Source organism: Balaenoptera musculus, chromosome 21, assembly GCF_009873245.2.
Source record: "Balaenoptera musculus isolate JJ_BM4_2016_0621 chromosome 21, mBalMus1.pri.v3, whole genome shotgun sequence".
Taxonomy (NCBI): domain Eukaryota; kingdom Metazoa; phylum Chordata; class Mammalia; order Artiodactyla; family Balaenopteridae; genus Balaenoptera; species Balaenoptera musculus.
The window spans coordinates 13,634,627-13,651,165 of record NC_045805.1 but is presented as its reverse complement, the minus strand read 5'-3'; the positions used below and the strand labels follow the sequence as shown (position 1 = coordinate 13,651,165).

Here is a 16,539-nt window from a genome sequence, read left to right as displayed (position 1 = left end):
AAAACCTAAAAATCATGGCTTTGAGTAAGAAATAGCATTTCCAAAATGCATACCAAATATCATTTATATAAAGTTTAAAAACATACAATAATTAATACATCATTTAGGGATATATCAAGGTAGAAAAACATGGGAATGAGAAACACAAAATCAGAAGAGTGGTTATCCGTGGAAGGAATGACCGTTATTACTTTCCTAACCCAGTGGTGAGCACAGGTGCTTTTTATCTTTACGTTATATATGTTATATTCTTTAGTACGCATGAAGTATAATAATTTTTATTGTGGTAAACTGTACATGACATAAAATTCAGCATTTTAACCATTTTTAACTGTACAACTTAGTGTACAGTTACTTAGTAATTCACACTGTTGTGTAACCATCCACCATTAACCACCTAGAACTTTTTCATCATCCCAAACTGTGCTTTTGGCTGTCACATCCAAGAAATCATTGCCAAGTCCAGTGTCGTGAAGCTTTTGCCCTATGTTTTCTTCTAAGAGTTTTAGCTCTTGCAATTAGGTCTTTGATCCATTTTAAGTTCATTTTTATTTATGGTGTGATAAAGGTCCAACATCATTCTTTTGCAGGATAGTACATTTTTAAACACAAAGCAAAGAATCAGAGAATATTAAAAGGGGCCCTCTCCATTTACGAATGAAGAAACTGGGGCAGAAATAAAATAATAAGCCAAGCTCACACCACTGCTTCAGGGCAGCAGCGGGGTAAATGTCAAGGCCTATTCCGAATGCATTACACTAGACAACTGCGCAGGCGCCTAAGCACCCAGCGCGCCCCGCCCTGGGTTTGGATCCGCCCCTCGCGGGAGAGCGCCCTCAGACTTTCCGGCACTGGCTCCTCCCCTTCCTCGCCCCCTGGGGCGGGCCCTGGCGGCTCAGGAGTGCGGAAAACGTGCGCGGCGGACGTGGGGTGAGGGAAAACCCGGGAAATCTTTGACGTCTCGTGGACCCGTCAGGAACTGCTTGTAAGGCGTAAACTCCAGCTCCGCTTTCGCGCTGTGCGAGGCCGGGTTTTCTCTCGCGCTCTAGGACGGGGAGGAGCCCTGGCCCTGTAGGAGGCAAGCTCGGGGGGGGGGGGGGGGGGGCGTGCCCGCGTGCTCGGCCCGGATTGGCCGCTGGGAGCAGCGCGGGATTTGGCGGGAGCTTCGGGAGCTGCGTCGGCGCAGTGAGCGTTGGGCTGAGATGGCCCCGCCGCGGCGAGTGCGGCGCTCGGGGTAAGTGTTGGGGACTCTCGGAGCGCCGGGCCGGGGGTGCCGCTTTATTTTCCTTCTCCGCCGGGCTTCGGCCTCTCGGATCTGTTCGTGCTCCCTGGCTCTGCAACTGTGCAACTTGTCCTAGTGACTAACCTCTCAGGGCCTTGGTTTCCCCGTCGGTAAAATGGGAATAATAATATTCCCACCTTGGAAGGATTACGGTGAAGTTTAAAGGAGTCAGTTTAAAACCGTGGCCGGCGGGGAGGGGAGAACGTTGGCTAGTGTCAGCATTACTTTGTGTGGGTGAGTGTAGCCTAAAGTAGACTCCAAATATTTTGAAACAAACTATCCAACAAATAATGAGTGCCTACTGCTTGCCAGACATTACGTTCTAGTGACGCTTACACTCTGGCTGGTAGTCAGTATTCTTATTTTCAAGACCCTGCTTGTTTTTGTAACACAAACCACAGACTGTAAAGCTGAACTAAATCTCCCGCCGCGGGGGCCCAAGCTGCCGCTTGTTATTCTTAAAGAGGGCCTCCAGCCGGGATGGGTCAAGCATTTTTTTTTTTTTAATCAAAAAGGGCATGCATTTTAAAATAGGTTTCAGAACTGCTCTCTGAAATGTTATTCTTCATGGACTCAATGGGCACATGTCTCGCTGGCGGTGTCTGGAGTGCATCCAAGGCCCTGCGTGGTCCTGGCTGGAGGGGCCTCGGCGTGCTTCGCGCTCCGGCTGGTACTCAAGGCCGTAGGAGTTACACCTGGGCCGTGGGAAGGCGGTCTGGAGAAGGTGCATTTGTAGATGCGGGTGAGGGTGCAGGCAGCCAAACAGCGTAGGGGACAGGCTGGAACAGGACGAAGCAGGGCGGTTGGGTAAAGCGAGACTAGGCTCCCGTGGCCAGTGGGGAGGAGGATTGGGAAAGAATAAGGGGCCTGAAACTCAGCCGACAAGAGTGAACTTTATCTGATAGGCCAGTGGGGTTTTTTCTCTCTCCCTCCCTCCTCCCCCCACACACGTATATACGTACATATAACATTTTTGCCTTTGAGACTCCTGAAATCTGTTTATCCCTTCCCCTAAAACGCACTCATGCGCATACACCAAAATTTTTACGTATGTTATCACCGAGGTCTCCATCTTTTGGGAGCCTCACCTTGCTCCTAGCCTAAGGTGAGGAGGAAACTTGACCACTTTTTTGAGCACAGACAAGGCAAGAAAGGGTGGAAAGAGTGGGTTAAGAAGTTATGTGATCTGGTTTCTCGTCCTATCACTTGGCTGTGTGACCACTGATGTCACTTAACTTTTCTGGACCCCAGAATCATAAAGGCCGTAAAACTAGTATCTGCTCTACCTTCTTTTTTTGGGTCTGAGAATCAAATAGAGCAGTGGTTTTCAAATGCGGTTCCACTGGGAACTTGTTGGACCTGCAGACTCTCAGCGGCCACCCCAGGTTTCCTGAATTACCAGCTCTGGAGTTGGGGCCAAGCAGTCTTGTTTTAACCAGCCCTCCAGGTGATTCTGATACCTGAGGATTGGGAACCACTGCTCTAACAGTTTTCCAGCTTTTTTTTTTTTTTGCTGTAATTCACAGTAATGATGTTTTACATCACAGTGGGTACACGAACGTGCACGTACGCACACACATAATAAAACCGAAGGTTTAAGAAATCTTATGTTTTATATTCTCATGTATTTATTTTTTTTAAATGCTGGGGGAAAACCTTAAAGGACATGATGGGGCAGTTGATGAAACCTGGATATGGACTGTAGATTAGATAATGGTGTCAGTGTTAAATTTCCTGATTCGGAAGTTGTCCTGTGACTACACAAGGTAACGCCCTCTTAGGAAAGACACACTGCAGTGTCCCCAGTTTACCATACACAGACACACAGGAAGCAGGTGAGACAAAATGTAAACAGTTGGTGAAGCAGGTAAAGGGTATACAGAAGGCTCTTAGAGTATTCTCAACTTTTCTCTAAGTTTGAAATTATATCAAATAAAGAAATACTTGTTCCGCAAAGAAATACTCGTTCAGACACTAAACGGACTTTGCTGCCTGCTAACGGGTGTCTGCAGGGCACTTTTGAAAGTCAGGGCCTGTGCGTGGTGGTGTAGGGCATCCCCCCAGCCCTGGCACCATGCCTGGACCACAGAGGATACTCAAAGCATAGTCTTTGGCGGGATTATTTCCTGCCTCATATTTCCACTTTTTCTTCTGGTCACTGTTGTCATATCTTGTTTACTTTAAGCTCCGTTGAAGGTACGCAACTTTATCCTTTTATCCTAATGCCCACTGGGGGGAGCCTGAAGGGCGGAAAGAGGGCAGCTCTGGGTTTGAACTGATGCAGATGTTAACGCAGGCTTCCCTCCTTCCTGGCCGCGTGTGGCTTTGGGCATATACACATCTGGAACGTGGGATTCACTTCTACCTTGAGGACTGTTTCAGAGCTAAATGAGAAAATGTGTGTAAGAGAGCCAGGCACGGATGGAACGGGGGTCCAGTGCTTGAGAAAGAGAGGTCTTGCTCTCGCTCATTTCTGCAGAACGCCCGTCGTTGCTGTTGATTGCGACTTCAGGGACAAGGATGACAGCAGGGTTAGGAGTTTTCTGTGTCCCTGAGGACAGAGCTATGCTATTTATACGTAGGTGTTATGAGTTGACCTATAAAAAATTTAATTCAATGTGTGAGATATGGGTTCTGCTTTCTAAAAGGATTTTGCCATTACCTGAATTTCATCATGTGCACATTGTTAGTGCAACTAACAAGGAATGTAATTTGGAAAGAAAATGCTTGGTTGAGGTGTAATTCTGGTGTTTCCCCCAGTTATTTTTAAGTATTTCCTTACTGTTGTGTGTGTTTTTGCTGTTTCCTAGTCCGAGATATTCAAAGAACACTGTAGGAAGAACACAGTCCACGAAAGATGTAAGTTATCTTTTTTATATTTTAATATAATTTTCTCGTAATGGACAATACAAAATAACGTTTAATAGGAGACTCAGAGTTTCGTAGACTTGGTGAGCTCAGTGTTTTCTTGTGAAAAAGCACATTCCTTTTCCTCCTGCTCTTCCCAGTATGATGGAGAAAATGGCCATTGTTAACGTTTTGAATCTTTTTTTCTGGGCCTAGGCTGGTTTCATTTTCATTTGGATAATCGACATCGTTGAACAATTGTACAACGTTCTGTATTTTGCTTTTGTCACTTAGAGCCATTTCTCCATGCTGTTATAGTTTTCCACAGTTTACGATTTCATAATATTCCATTTAGTTTCGCATTCACACGGTATTTTTACTTCAGGGTGGAGTCTTAGAAGTAAATGTCTGTGAAAGGCAGGTGCGTTTGTCTAACCCTCTGGCTAGCTCCCTTCGGAGTATTTTCCAGCGGCTTGTCCAGTTGGCCTTGGAAATTCACATGAACCACCTCTGACAGTGCCTGCTTGGGGGTGCCCGGGCGTCGGGAGTTCCCCCTGCTCTGTGCCCTGCCCCCGGTTCTCTCTTTCGCGGGGTCTCTCCCCTCTGCCCCCCTAACCCCCTCCCCGTTTGGAGGGGGCCCTTTTCCTCTCTGGAAGGCCTTCTTCAGCTTTCCGGCCCTCTTCCCTCCTCAGGAAGGCAGCTGCCTTACCCAGGCCCATTTGCTCGGGGAGGATGGAGGGTGTCAGCTCCTCTTGGGCGTTCGTTCTACCCACACACACTCCGTGAATAATTTTTCCCTGAGGGTCTGTGAGTGGTAGTTTTTGTTTTGTCTCTCAGTTTTATTCCATCTCCTGTGTATCTTCCAGAATTTCTTCATATTTTCCTGTCTGTTAATGGCAGCCCTCCACGTTTTTCAGAGCTACTGTGGACGTTTTTCTCGTTTTCTGTATGTTGTCTTTCATTGGGATTTGAGGAGCAGTCTTCCTGGGGCTTATTAGTATATTGCACTGCAAACCCTCGTCTCTGTCCTGCAATCAGGAGTTTTTAACCTCTGTGTTTAGGAACTTTCATGGGCATGTTTCTGGGGAGAGGGCCCACTCTGGCTCAGGAGTTGGCAGGCTGTGGCCTTTGGGCCGGATCTAGCCTGCCTGCTGGTTTTGTAAAGCCCTGCGAGCTGAGGGTGGTTTTTATATTTTTAAATGACTGAAGTAAAATCAAAAGAAGACTGTCTCATGCCGGGTGAAAATATGAAAGTCAAATTTCAGTATCCATACACAAAGCTTGATTGCAGCCCAGCCGTGCTTTTTCTTTCTGCGTTGCCACTGTCTGCTTTCACACTGCGACGGCTGCGCTGCCTAGTGGCACCAGAGTCCCCACGGCCCGCAAAGTCTAATATACTGGTGACCCTTGAACTGGGAGGGTCCACTTCTACCCGGATTATTTTCAATAGTAGGTTCTACACTGTCTGCAGTTGAAACCGCAGACGTGGAACCCCGGATCGGGAGGGCCGACTGCGAAGTCACACGGGTTTTCGGCTGCGCGGAGGGTGGGCGCCGCTGAGCCCTGCGTTGTCCAGTGGTCAGCTGTGTTTACCCCCTGGTCCTTCATAGAAAAGCTTCCCAACCCCTGCCTTAGATGATCAGAAGAGCCTCTGCCCTCCAGGAATGTGAAGGCTCACTTCTTAGGCAGCGGTGATGGGATCCTTGCCACGTAAATCAGCTTTGTGATGTTCTTTTTGGGAGGGCCAGTTCAATGACTTTGAACTTTATTCACTTTTAGGAAGCTGGCCAAAAGCACAAGCCTACCGATATATTTGATTTTCCTGATAATTCTGGGATCTCAAGCATCGGCAGGCTGGGTGAAAATGAGAAAGATGAAGAACCCTATGAAACCTTTGGTTAGTATTTTAAATCTTTATCCTAAAATCTTTAAAGTGGTTCAAGCAACAGCGTTTAGGCTAGTTACTAATAAAAATATAGAAATGCCTTCAAATACAAAAGCGAGGTTGTCTGTACATGAATACAGTGTTCTGGGGAGTATTTGATAAGTTGAATTAATTTTTCTCACTTCTAGGTACGTTGGAACTAAGAACTCTGTTAAGTGTTGTCCAAGTGGAGCTCTCCTAGTAGCATTTGTCAACAAGCCAGCCACATTAGGACAGCTGCTGTAGACCTTTGTAACAAGAGGAATATAAAATGTATTTCTCACTTCACACCTCCAGTAGTCGTTCGGTAAGGGGCTTTAATTTAGGAAGGAGCGGAGGGATAATGCTTCCTTTTCTTAAACACACTGAGGCAGAGGATGCTTCAGGAGAGCTTCACCTGTGTTCCTGGGAGTGTTAGGAAGACAGGACTGGTACCTGGCTGACCAGGGGGATGTGAGTTGTCCAGATGGGACAGCTTCTGTCAGTGTGTCACTGGCCACTCTAGAGGCCAGAAGTGATACAGAATGTGCCGTGTGCGCCCACATCTAGAACAGCAGTAATCAGACATTTTTTGCCAGAATAAGTTTTAAGGGAATTTTGAAAACATGTAACTTCTCACGTATTTTTAATTTGGCATCTAATATTTCTAGTCTAATTTCTGTTAATAAAAGAAAATATTGTACATTTTATAAGGTGAAAAGTAATCCTTACCAGAATACCCCTTTTATTATGACTTGATAAAAATGTTTTAACTACTCATCTAAAAATCATAATTAAAAAAATTGAGATGTAATTCACTTGCCATAAAATTCACCCTTTTAAAGTGTACAATTCAATTCACTTTTAGTATAGTCACAAAATTGTACAACCATCACCATTTTCTATTCCAGAACGTTTTAATCACCCCAGAAAGAAACTGCGTGCCCAGGAGTAATCACTCCCTATTCTTCTTCTCAGCCCTTGGCAACCGTAAATCTACTTCCTGTCTCTGTGGATCTGCCTATCCTGGACATTTCATTTAAATAGAATCATACACTATGTATGTGGTCATTTGTGACTTCTTTCATTTAGTGTAGTATATGCAAGGTTCATCTACGTGGTAGTATCAGTACTTCATTCCTAAAAATTTTTATAGTTCAATAATCCATTGTGTGGATAGACCTCATTTTTTTATCCATTCATCAGTTGATGTACACTTGCATTGTTTCCACTTTGTGGCCATTATGAGTTATCCTGCTGTGAACATTCATGCACCAGTTTTTTGTATGGACATGTGTTTTCATTTCTCTTGGGAATATAGTCGTCCCTCAGTATCCATGTGGGGTTGGTTCCAGGACCCCCCTTGGATACCATAGTCCGAGGATGCTAAAGTTCCTTATATAAAATGGCATAGTGGGGACTTCCCTGGTGGTCCAGTGGTTAAGACTCCACACTTCCGAGGCAGGAGGTGCGGGTTTAATCCCTGGTCAGGGAACTAAGATCCCACATGGTGCATGGTGTGGCCAGGAAAAAAACAAAAAACAAACAAACAATGGCATAGTGTTTGCGTATAACCTATACACATCCTCCTGTTCGCTATCAATCATCTCTGGGTTACTTATAATACCTAATACAATAGAAATGCTATGTAAGTAGTTGCCTGTGTGCAGCAAATTCAAGTTTTGCTTTTTGGAACTCTGGAATTTTTTTTTCCCCAAATATTTTCAATCCATGGTTGGTTGAATCTGTGGATGCAGAACCCATGGATATGGAGGGCCAACTGTACACCTCAGTCATGTGGTGATTCTGCTTCAGCGTTTTGAGGAAATGTTTACACGGCAGCTGTACCACTTTGCATTCCCACCAGCTATGTATGAGGGTTCCAGTTTCTCCACATCTTCATCAACTCTTGTTATTATCTGACTTTTTGATTCTAGTCATCCTACTGGGTATAAAATGGTATCTCATTGTGTTTGTGTGGTAAAATATACATAACATAAAATGAACCATTTTAGTCATTTTGAAGTGTCTGCTTCTGTGGCGTTAAGTGTGCACATCGTTGTGCAGAGATCACCCCATCCATCCCCAGGGCTTTGTCCTGTCCCCTGAATGAAGCTCTCTGCCCGTTAGCCGACGGCACCTTGCTCCCCTCTCCCTCTTCTAGCTTCCTGTTTCTATGAATTTGACCACTCATGTGAGAGGAATCGTACAGTATTTGTACTATTGTATCCTTTTTCTCATGTAGCATTATGTCTTTAAAGTTCATCCATGTTGTAGCATGTGTCAGAACTTCCTTTTTAACGGTGTGGTGTATACATTTGACGTATAGACCACATTTTGTTTATCCAGTCACCTGTCAGTGGACACTTGGGTTGCTTCTACCTTTTGACTATTTTGAATAATGCAGCTCTGAACATAGGTGTACAGGTATCTGTCCCAGTCCTGCTTTCCCTTCTTTTGTGTATATGCCCAGAAGTGGAATTGCTGGATCATATGATAATTCTGGGTTTAAATTTTTTGAGGAATTGCAGTTGCACCATTAGCAATGCACAAGGATTCCAGTTTCTCCACATCCTCACCATTACTTGTTCTCTGGTTTTTTTTGATAATAGCTATTCACATGGATGTGCGGTAGTATCTCAATGTGGTTTTGAGTTGGATTCCCCTAATGACTAATGTTGAGCATCTTTTCAGTGCGTTTATTGGCCATTTGTATGCAGGCACACCTTGGAGATATTGCAGGTTCGGTTCCAGACCACTGCCATAAAGCAAATATTGCAATAAAGTGAGTCACGAATTCTTTGGTTTCCAGTGCGTATAAAGTTATGTTTACACTACACTGTAATCTATTAAGTGTGCAATAGCATTATGTGTAGCAAAACAATATACATTCCTTAATTAAAAAGTACTTTATTGCTAATCATCATCTGACAATGCAGGGTTGCCACAAGCCTTCAATTTGTAAAAAATGCAGTGTCTGCAAAGCGCAATAAAGCAAAGTGCAGTAAAACGAGGTACGCCTGTATCTTCTTCGAAGAAGTGTCTGTTCACATCCTTTACTTGGGTTGAAATCAGGTTATTTATCTTTTTATTGTTGAGTAGTAAGAGTACAGCTTGTGTGACTGGTTCCATATGGAGATTCAAAATTGGTCTAGTTTTCTTTTCTTTCCTTGTTATTCCCAGTAGTGAAGTAAATAAACCCCTTTGCCTCGTTGAGGCCAATACAAAGTATATTACTAACTTTAAAATTGTGCAGTTGCTATGTTCATTATATAAGCAGCTGAAACGTTTAAATCTGAGAACATTTAAATGTGTGCAGCGCGCTAAAGCCTGAGCGTGAAGAGGTGGGTGCTTGGTCTTACCAGGCGCGCCTGCAGCCGTTCGCCCCGCGCTGCTGGCCTCCTCCCTGCCCCGCCACAAGCCCAGGCCGGGGCGCTGAGGCCTCGCCTGTGACCCCCTTCCCTCCCCACCACAAGCCCAGGCCGGGGCGCTGAGGCCTCGCCTGTGACCCCCTTCCCTCCCCACCACAAGCCCAGGCCGGGGCGCCGAGGCCTCGCCTGTGACCCCCTTCCTCAGCAGGTGGGAGCATCCTCCCACCAAGGCCACGTGGTCTCCCCTCCTTTATCTCCGTGTCTCCAGTATCTTCATTATCTCATTATCTCCTTTATCTTCATTCCAGTTAACCTTTTTTTTTTTTTTTTTTTTTTTTTTTTAGTTTTGGCTGTGTTGGGTCTTCGTTGCTGTGCCCAGGCTTTCTCTAGTTGGGGCTACTCCTTATCGCGGTGCGCGGGCTTCTCATTGCAGTGGCTTCTCTTCTTGCGGAGCACGGGCTCTAGGCGCGCGGGCTTCAGTAGCTGTGGCTCGCGGGCTCTAGAGCGCAGGCTCAGTAGTTGTGACACACAGGTTTAGTTGCTCCGCAGCATGTGGGATCTCCCCGGACCAGGGCTCAAACCCGTGTCCCCTGTATTGGCAGGCGGATTCTTAACCACTGCGCCACCAGGGAAGTCCCCATTCCAGTTAACTTTTTATGCTTAGCTCAAGGCTCTAGAGTAAAGGAGAGAGGAGGGGAAGTGCGGAAGGACTGGGGTCCCTCCGCAAAGAGCTAGTCGTCCACAGATGTTGAGCACCCACCCTGCGCCAGGCACTCCGTGGGGTAATGGAGCTGCAGGAGTGGGGCCGGCGCTCCAGACCTCTGAGTTTATTGTTCATGCTGTGTCTCCCGGGTAGATGTGTGATGTTCCATCAGGTGAGGAAGGAATGTCAGACCTCCTGTTTATCTTTTAGCTCATTTAAACGTTTCCATATAACATATAAGGGCAGTAAGGTTATAGCTTAACTATCCATGTATTTATTGGTGAAATGGTTTACGTTTTTTCTTGTTGAGGTGTGAGATCATAAGTAGCATATGTAATTGGCTTTGATTTTGTTAGCCATTTAAACACAGGTTGCTTTATACTCCAATGTAAAGGAACAAACTTGAATACTGCTCAGACAGCCAGACTTCTGAATGCCCTTTTAAAAAAATCTTTTGTAGACCCTCCTTTACACAGCACTGCTATATATGCTGATGAGGAAGAATTCTCCAAGCACTGCGGGTCATCTCTCCCCTCAACTCCTCAAGGAAAAGAAGCAAAAAGAAGGTATGGGTGGATCTCAAGCAACTGTTTACTCATGGTTAATGGGATTTCTGAGATAGAAGCTTATAAAACCAAAACTTTTTAAAGGTCTTTTGAGCCAACTTATGTTTTCCCTTAAGAAGACTGGGACATGAAAAAGCAGTTTTTCAGTAATTGACATTACTTACAATAACTGTAACTAACACCTGATTATCCTAGAAAACATACCAGTGAAGGTGGTTTAGCTTTGAGATAGAACAAAGAAGGAGGGGAAAGGTTTTAGGAGCATAGAATTTTAGATGATTTTGAGAGGTCCCTTTAATTTAAAAATATGCTTAATTGTCACAAAAGATATGTTTTCTAGTTCAGGGTGGGAATAGGGAAGAAGAAAAGCTGATAATCCCAAAGGAAACACAGTCTGTTGTAAATTTCAGCTGCGTGGTCCCTAAGCTCCACTGGTTTGAGTTTTCAGATTTATGTGGAGGCCTGAGTCAGGAAAATCTGTAAAAATGACACCACAGAGGCAACTCGAGAACACATATAATGAAGAACTCTTCAGTAGCTGTAGTACTAACTAAAAATTATTAGCTAGAGCAAATCCTTGACTTAAGGACCTCTGTTAGGTAACAGGTCAGTTCTAGTTACTGACTATACTTTGAAAGTAACAAAACTGTATTTTTAAAACAAATATCCCACTGGGACAGAAATCTAAATGAGGACATCTTTCTGAGGTTCTCTGCACTGGGGAAACCTTATGGTACTTGGTTATTTGGGAGACTCCAGTTTTTCTATGAGATGTTATTGGAAATTGGTAACAAAAGCCAAATATTTGGAAAATCACACAGTTCGTTTTAAATGGTGGTGAATGTAATTTTTCAAGAAGAATTTTTGAATAGGTGACACATTCACATGGTTTAAAAATGTAAAAAGGTTAATAACAGTCTTTATGTCCTCTCCACCATCACCCAGCTCCTGCATCCACTTCTTCCTTCTCCCCCACTATTAATTTCCTATATGTCTTTTCACAGCTTCTTCGTGCGCATCAAAGGAAGAATACAGAGTTTTGACCTTTTCGAAAAGGCAGGATACCTTGCTGCCTGGCTTCTTCCGCGCTCTGTACCTTGGAGAGCTTTTCCGTATCAGAGCGTGTGGAGCCTCCTCGTGCTTCCGTTCACAGTCGCAGGCTTTCCGTAGTTCGGATCTTCCATGGTTTACTTCCCCAGTCCTGGATCGACAGGCAGTTGGGTTGTTTCCAGCCTTCTGCTGTCACCAGCAGTGCTGTAGTCAGTCAGTAACCTGGCACATATGCCGTTTCACACACGTGCCTGTATTTTTCACATATGTGCCTATATTTCTGTGGATGTATTCATAAGGGAAATCCTCAAATGAAATATGTTAGCAATTTTCATAGTTATTGCCACGTTCCCACCAGCGTGGTATCAGACTTGGAGTTTTGCCAGTGTGATACGCTGTCTCAGTCTAGTTCTAGTTTGTATTTTTCTCATGACTGAGTTAAATAGCATCTCTTATATGTTTTACAAGTCCTTGAATTTCTTTTTGCACACTCTTTATATCCTTTTTCCATTTTTCTAGTGTTGGTCATTTTCTTCTTGACTTCTGTGACTTCATTTAAACATGAGTGAAATTAATCCTATTTGTCATGGACAGCTCCTGGCTTTCTGTCGTGTAAGTGGATTGAGATTGTGCCATTGAGTAGGATAGGGCTACCTAGGAGATTGAGTACTGCTGTCATCGTGAGGCGATCATGAACTTGGTGTGGAGATGTCAGGGAGACTGCTGTGTACTTGGGTCTGGCGCTCCCAGGAGGGGCTGAGCTGGAGTTCAGACTGCAGTGGTTTGGTACAGGAGGTGTAGGCCCAGGTGAGCACTCCCAGGGAGAGACGGTGGGCTGAGAGGAGGCGGGGACCTGGGACCACCCTGCAAGAAAACCTGGCATCTGTCCACGTGGAGGAGAAGGAGCTTGCAAAGCAGAGAGAAGACCAGTGGCCAGAGGGGGAAGAAGGAAGCCAGGAGAGGGTTTGTTCTCGGGAGAGGCGGGGGGAGTGAGTAAGTGTGTGTCCTCGGGAGGATCAAACGCCAGTCAGGGAAAGGCTGAACACGTGGGTTGGTTTAACAGGGTGGGTGTTCTTGGTAATCTTGGTTTTGGTGGTGTGATACATCCAGACAAAAAACTTTATTTGGGTAAGTTAGACCGGGCTTATATATGGATGCAGAAGGAAGTCTGGGAAGAAGGGATGCACAGGGAGGGGCGCGCGTGGGGAGAGAGGGAGCGAGAGGGAGCGCGCATCAGCATTTCCCAGGACTCATGGCGCCATCAGCAGCCAGGCCCCGGGCCTGTCCAGGGCTGTCGAGTTGTTTGTTCCCAGATCTCCTCTCCTCTTTCTGTGTCGGCAAGTCTGCTTTCACCCTCTCCTCTCCACCCTTCCCCGTATTCCTCTCGTGGCTTTAACGACCCATAAGCGCTGACCCCAGCTCTCCCTCTTGCCCAGCCTCTCCCGAGGCCCGGCTGTCCTGCACCTCGGCCACGTTTCCCTAGATGCCCATCGGCACCTCGGGTTCAGCAAAGCCGAAACCAAGCTCCATCATTCCTCCCTCGTCTGGTGTCAACAAGCTCCTTTGGTGTTCTCTAGCTTGATGGTCCTGCTGTCACCCAGTCACCCCACAAAGCTGTCTGGGAACTGTTCCTGGTACCTTCTGTTCTCTGACCGGTCTCCTTTGTTCTGGCCTGTGACTCCCTTGAGAATCTGCTTTTCTTCTCTCCATACACCCTCCGCCTCCCTGTGGGCACAGCTCAGGCACCTGCCGCTGGTCCCTTTGTCTGTGCGATCACCACCACCCACCCCACTTCCAGTGCGTGTGTCTAGCATGGAGGCCTTGGCCCCCTCACCCCCAACCTGTAGGCGTGGTATGGGGGCCCCTGTGTCTGTCTGGCTCCTCGAGTAAGTAGACCCTGAGGCAGAGTGAGAACTGAAGAGATTTATTAGCCACATCAGGGAAAGTTACAGGTGGAAGAATCCGGATTGAGCAGAGATGGCCTCAGGCCGCAGCGCAGCTCTCACAGCTCTGGCTGCCCCGAGGTGGTGGGCAGCTCTGGGGAAGGCCGGGCAGCAGAGGCTGCCACGCGAGGGTCACCCTGGCACGGCGGCCAAGCACAGGCGGGTCTGAGCAGGACGCCTCTGGCCGCCTCGGTGCCTCCCCGGTCCTAGCCTCTGGCTTCTTCCATAGTGTTAGCTTCTCTTTAGCAAGACACTTGCTCTGTACTCTGATTCCCGTACGTCGAATGGGCCAGGCTGTTTACACCCCTGTGCTTTTATGTTTACTTTTCCTTCTTCCTTAAATCCCCTTCCCTTTGTTTCTTTGCCTGGAAAAGTGTTTTCAAAAGTCAACTCAAGTCTCATAACCATGGTGCGTTTCCTGATTCCCCAGCCATTCATCCACATCTCCTCTGCACTCGCTTTCTTCGGCCTTCCTGCTAGTCAGTGAACCCATTAAAGGAAGGCTCCTCATTTTTCAAGTAATTTTATTCCTTGTACTTGCATTTTGAGGTTGGTGTTAAATAAATGTTTGTTGTATTGAATTGAATGAAAAAAATGAAAGAACTCTCATCAGAAATTGAGGGTTATTTTTTCCTTTTCAAAGGATGAAAGAAGGTATTCCCTTTTCTATCCCCTGAGCATGCGCCTAGTGTCTGTGGATTAGTACAGATGATGGCCCATACACCTGGGAGTGGTGACAGGGAGGAAAGAGTGGTTCTCAGACAGGACCATGAGGTACTGCAGTTATGGGACACTTACTTGCCTGCCAGCACTAAACTGATGTGGCCTGGGTGTGGGAAGGTGTGGAGATGATCAGTAAATCTGGGAAGGTGGCAGGCCCACCCATGACAGGTGGGAAATCTTATAAATTGAGCTTGTTTTTGTGTTGGAGGAGCAGCTTTTAGAAGACATATGTCAATAAAAATGAAATGTGTGCAAGATATTGATGGTTTGTTCTTTGGTACAGTTCGGACACTTCTGACGTTGAAGCAAGTGAAAATGAGTCTGTAAAAATTAGTGCAAAAAAGGTATGTAGGCGTGTTCTCCTATCTTAAATTGTAAGATATTTCATATCCATTTATGTGGGATGCAAATAGAGAAAATGTTCTGTAGCAACATTTTTCATAAAGAGTATATAATGTTTTAGAAGATTTTTTAATAAAAAAATGAAATATTTTTATATCTGAAGTGTTTTTTATTACAGAGATCTCAAATCTCTGTGTACCTTGTCAGTTTTCATAGTGTTCATGTAATGTGTTTAGATGGTGGTTTACAAAGGCAGAGCGATTTGTTGGGAGTGTCTGCTTGGAGCCCTTTAGTCGAGGTCCTATCTGCTAATCGTGTTGCCATCTTCTATTATGTTCAGTCTTGAAGTTTAGAGATAAGAAATGTGGACTTTATGGTTATCTAATAGAACAGGAATGATAAGCATCTGTACTTTCAAAACAGTAATGCTGTTTTCTTGACATAGCCAGGAAGAAAACTCAAGCCCATTAGTGATGAATCTGAAAGCACTGAAGAAAGTGATGTAAGAAGAAAAGTTAAACCAGCAGACAACATAAGTACACAACGTGAAGCTGTTTCAGCTACAGCATCTTCAGAACCTTCAGAGAAACCAGCTGAATCAGTCACGCTTAAAAAGGTGGGACCCCTTGGTGCCAAGCCCTCTGTTGAAAAAGAGACCCTGGAAACAGAAAGTCAACTGGTAGGAGAGTGTCTGCTACCCCCTTGGAGAGAAAAAAAGTTGATAGAAAATGTCTAGGAGGAAAACAAAGCATTTTCTTTTTTTCCTTCACTTCTTTTAAAAGACAAGTTTTATACTTTTCTTATTATAAAAATAAGTTTATTTTAGAACATTTGGAAGGTATGGAAAGGCAGATAAAATCACCTATAATTCCATCACCCCAAAAATAAAATAACCACCACATTTTTTGGTCTATACTCTTCAATTCTTTATTGAGTTTTTCTCACCCTAAGTGGAACCATATCCTTGTCATTAAGTATTCTACATACCATTTTAATAAATGCATGACATTTCATTCATGAACGTGCCATAGTTTAATCTCTTACTAATGAGCAATTGTAATTTTTAAAATGTAAGTGCTTTGATGATTTTCTTTTCTAGCTAAATCTTTGTGCACATCCTTGATCATTTCCTTAGAAGAAATTGCTATGATAAGATTTCTGGGTCATATGTATTCTATTTTAAGATTCTTGACATATCAATATATAATATCTTTTAATCAAGCTTTTAATATGTCATAATATGCCGGCACCTTCATTTTGGCCCATTGAAATGGATTTCAGGCTTCTGAACTCCAGAACTGTGGGAGAAGAAATTTCTGTTGTTTAAAGCCACGAAGCTGTGGTCGTTTATTACACCAGCCACAGGAAATAAAACATCACCCAGTGACTTTTCCTTTTTAGTAGCATGCTTTTGGGTTCTAGAATTTCTAGAATTTCTTTTTTTTTTCCATAGTTTCTATTTCTTGGCTGAGATTCCCGATCTGCATAATCATTAAGACCATCATTTCCTTCTTTGGACATATTTATGACAGCTGCTTTAAGGTCTTTGTTTTCTAAGTCAGGTAGAGTCAGCCCTCTGTATCTGCAGGTTCCACATCCATAGATTCAACCAACCGCTGATAGGAAATATTTCACAAAAAATTCCATAAAGTTCCAAAAAAGCAAAAGTTGAATTTGCCAGGCACCAGCAACTATTTTCATAGTATTTACATCATATTAGATATTATAAGTAATCTAGAGATGATTTAAAGTTTATAGGAGGATGTATGTAGGTTGCATGCAGATACTACACCATTTTATAAAAGGGAC

At 44.6% G+C, this 16,539-nt stretch overlaps 1 protein-coding gene across 6 annotated transcripts in view; it reads left to right on the top strand.

Annotated features, from left to right (window-relative positions):
* The first annotated feature begins 904 nt into the window (after positions 1 to 904).
* Positions 905 to 16,539, top strand: part of CENPU (centromere protein U) — a 32,790-nt gene continuing 17,155 nt past the window's right edge. The window contains exons 1-7 of one of the 6 annotated variants that reach the window (XM_036838625.1): positions 905 to 985; positions 4,093 to 4,141; positions 5,909 to 6,026; positions 10,567 to 10,672; positions 11,677 to 11,728; positions 14,672 to 14,732; positions 15,176 to 15,346. In XM_036838625.1, coding sequence (XP_036694520.1) covers positions 4,140 to 4,141; positions 5,909 to 6,026; positions 10,567 to 10,672; positions 11,677 to 11,728; positions 14,672 to 14,732; positions 15,176 to 15,346 — 510 coding nt within the window. In that variant the 5' untranslated portion in view covers positions 905 to 985; positions 4,093 to 4,139. Of the gene's footprint in view, positions 986 to 1,015; positions 1,235 to 4,092; positions 4,142 to 5,908; positions 6,027 to 10,566; positions 10,673 to 11,676; positions 11,729 to 14,671; positions 14,733 to 15,175; positions 15,410 to 16,539 lie in introns of those variants that run through there. The other 5 variants (XM_036838626.1, XM_036838624.1, XM_036838622.1 and 2 more) reach the window with 5 other exon arrangements.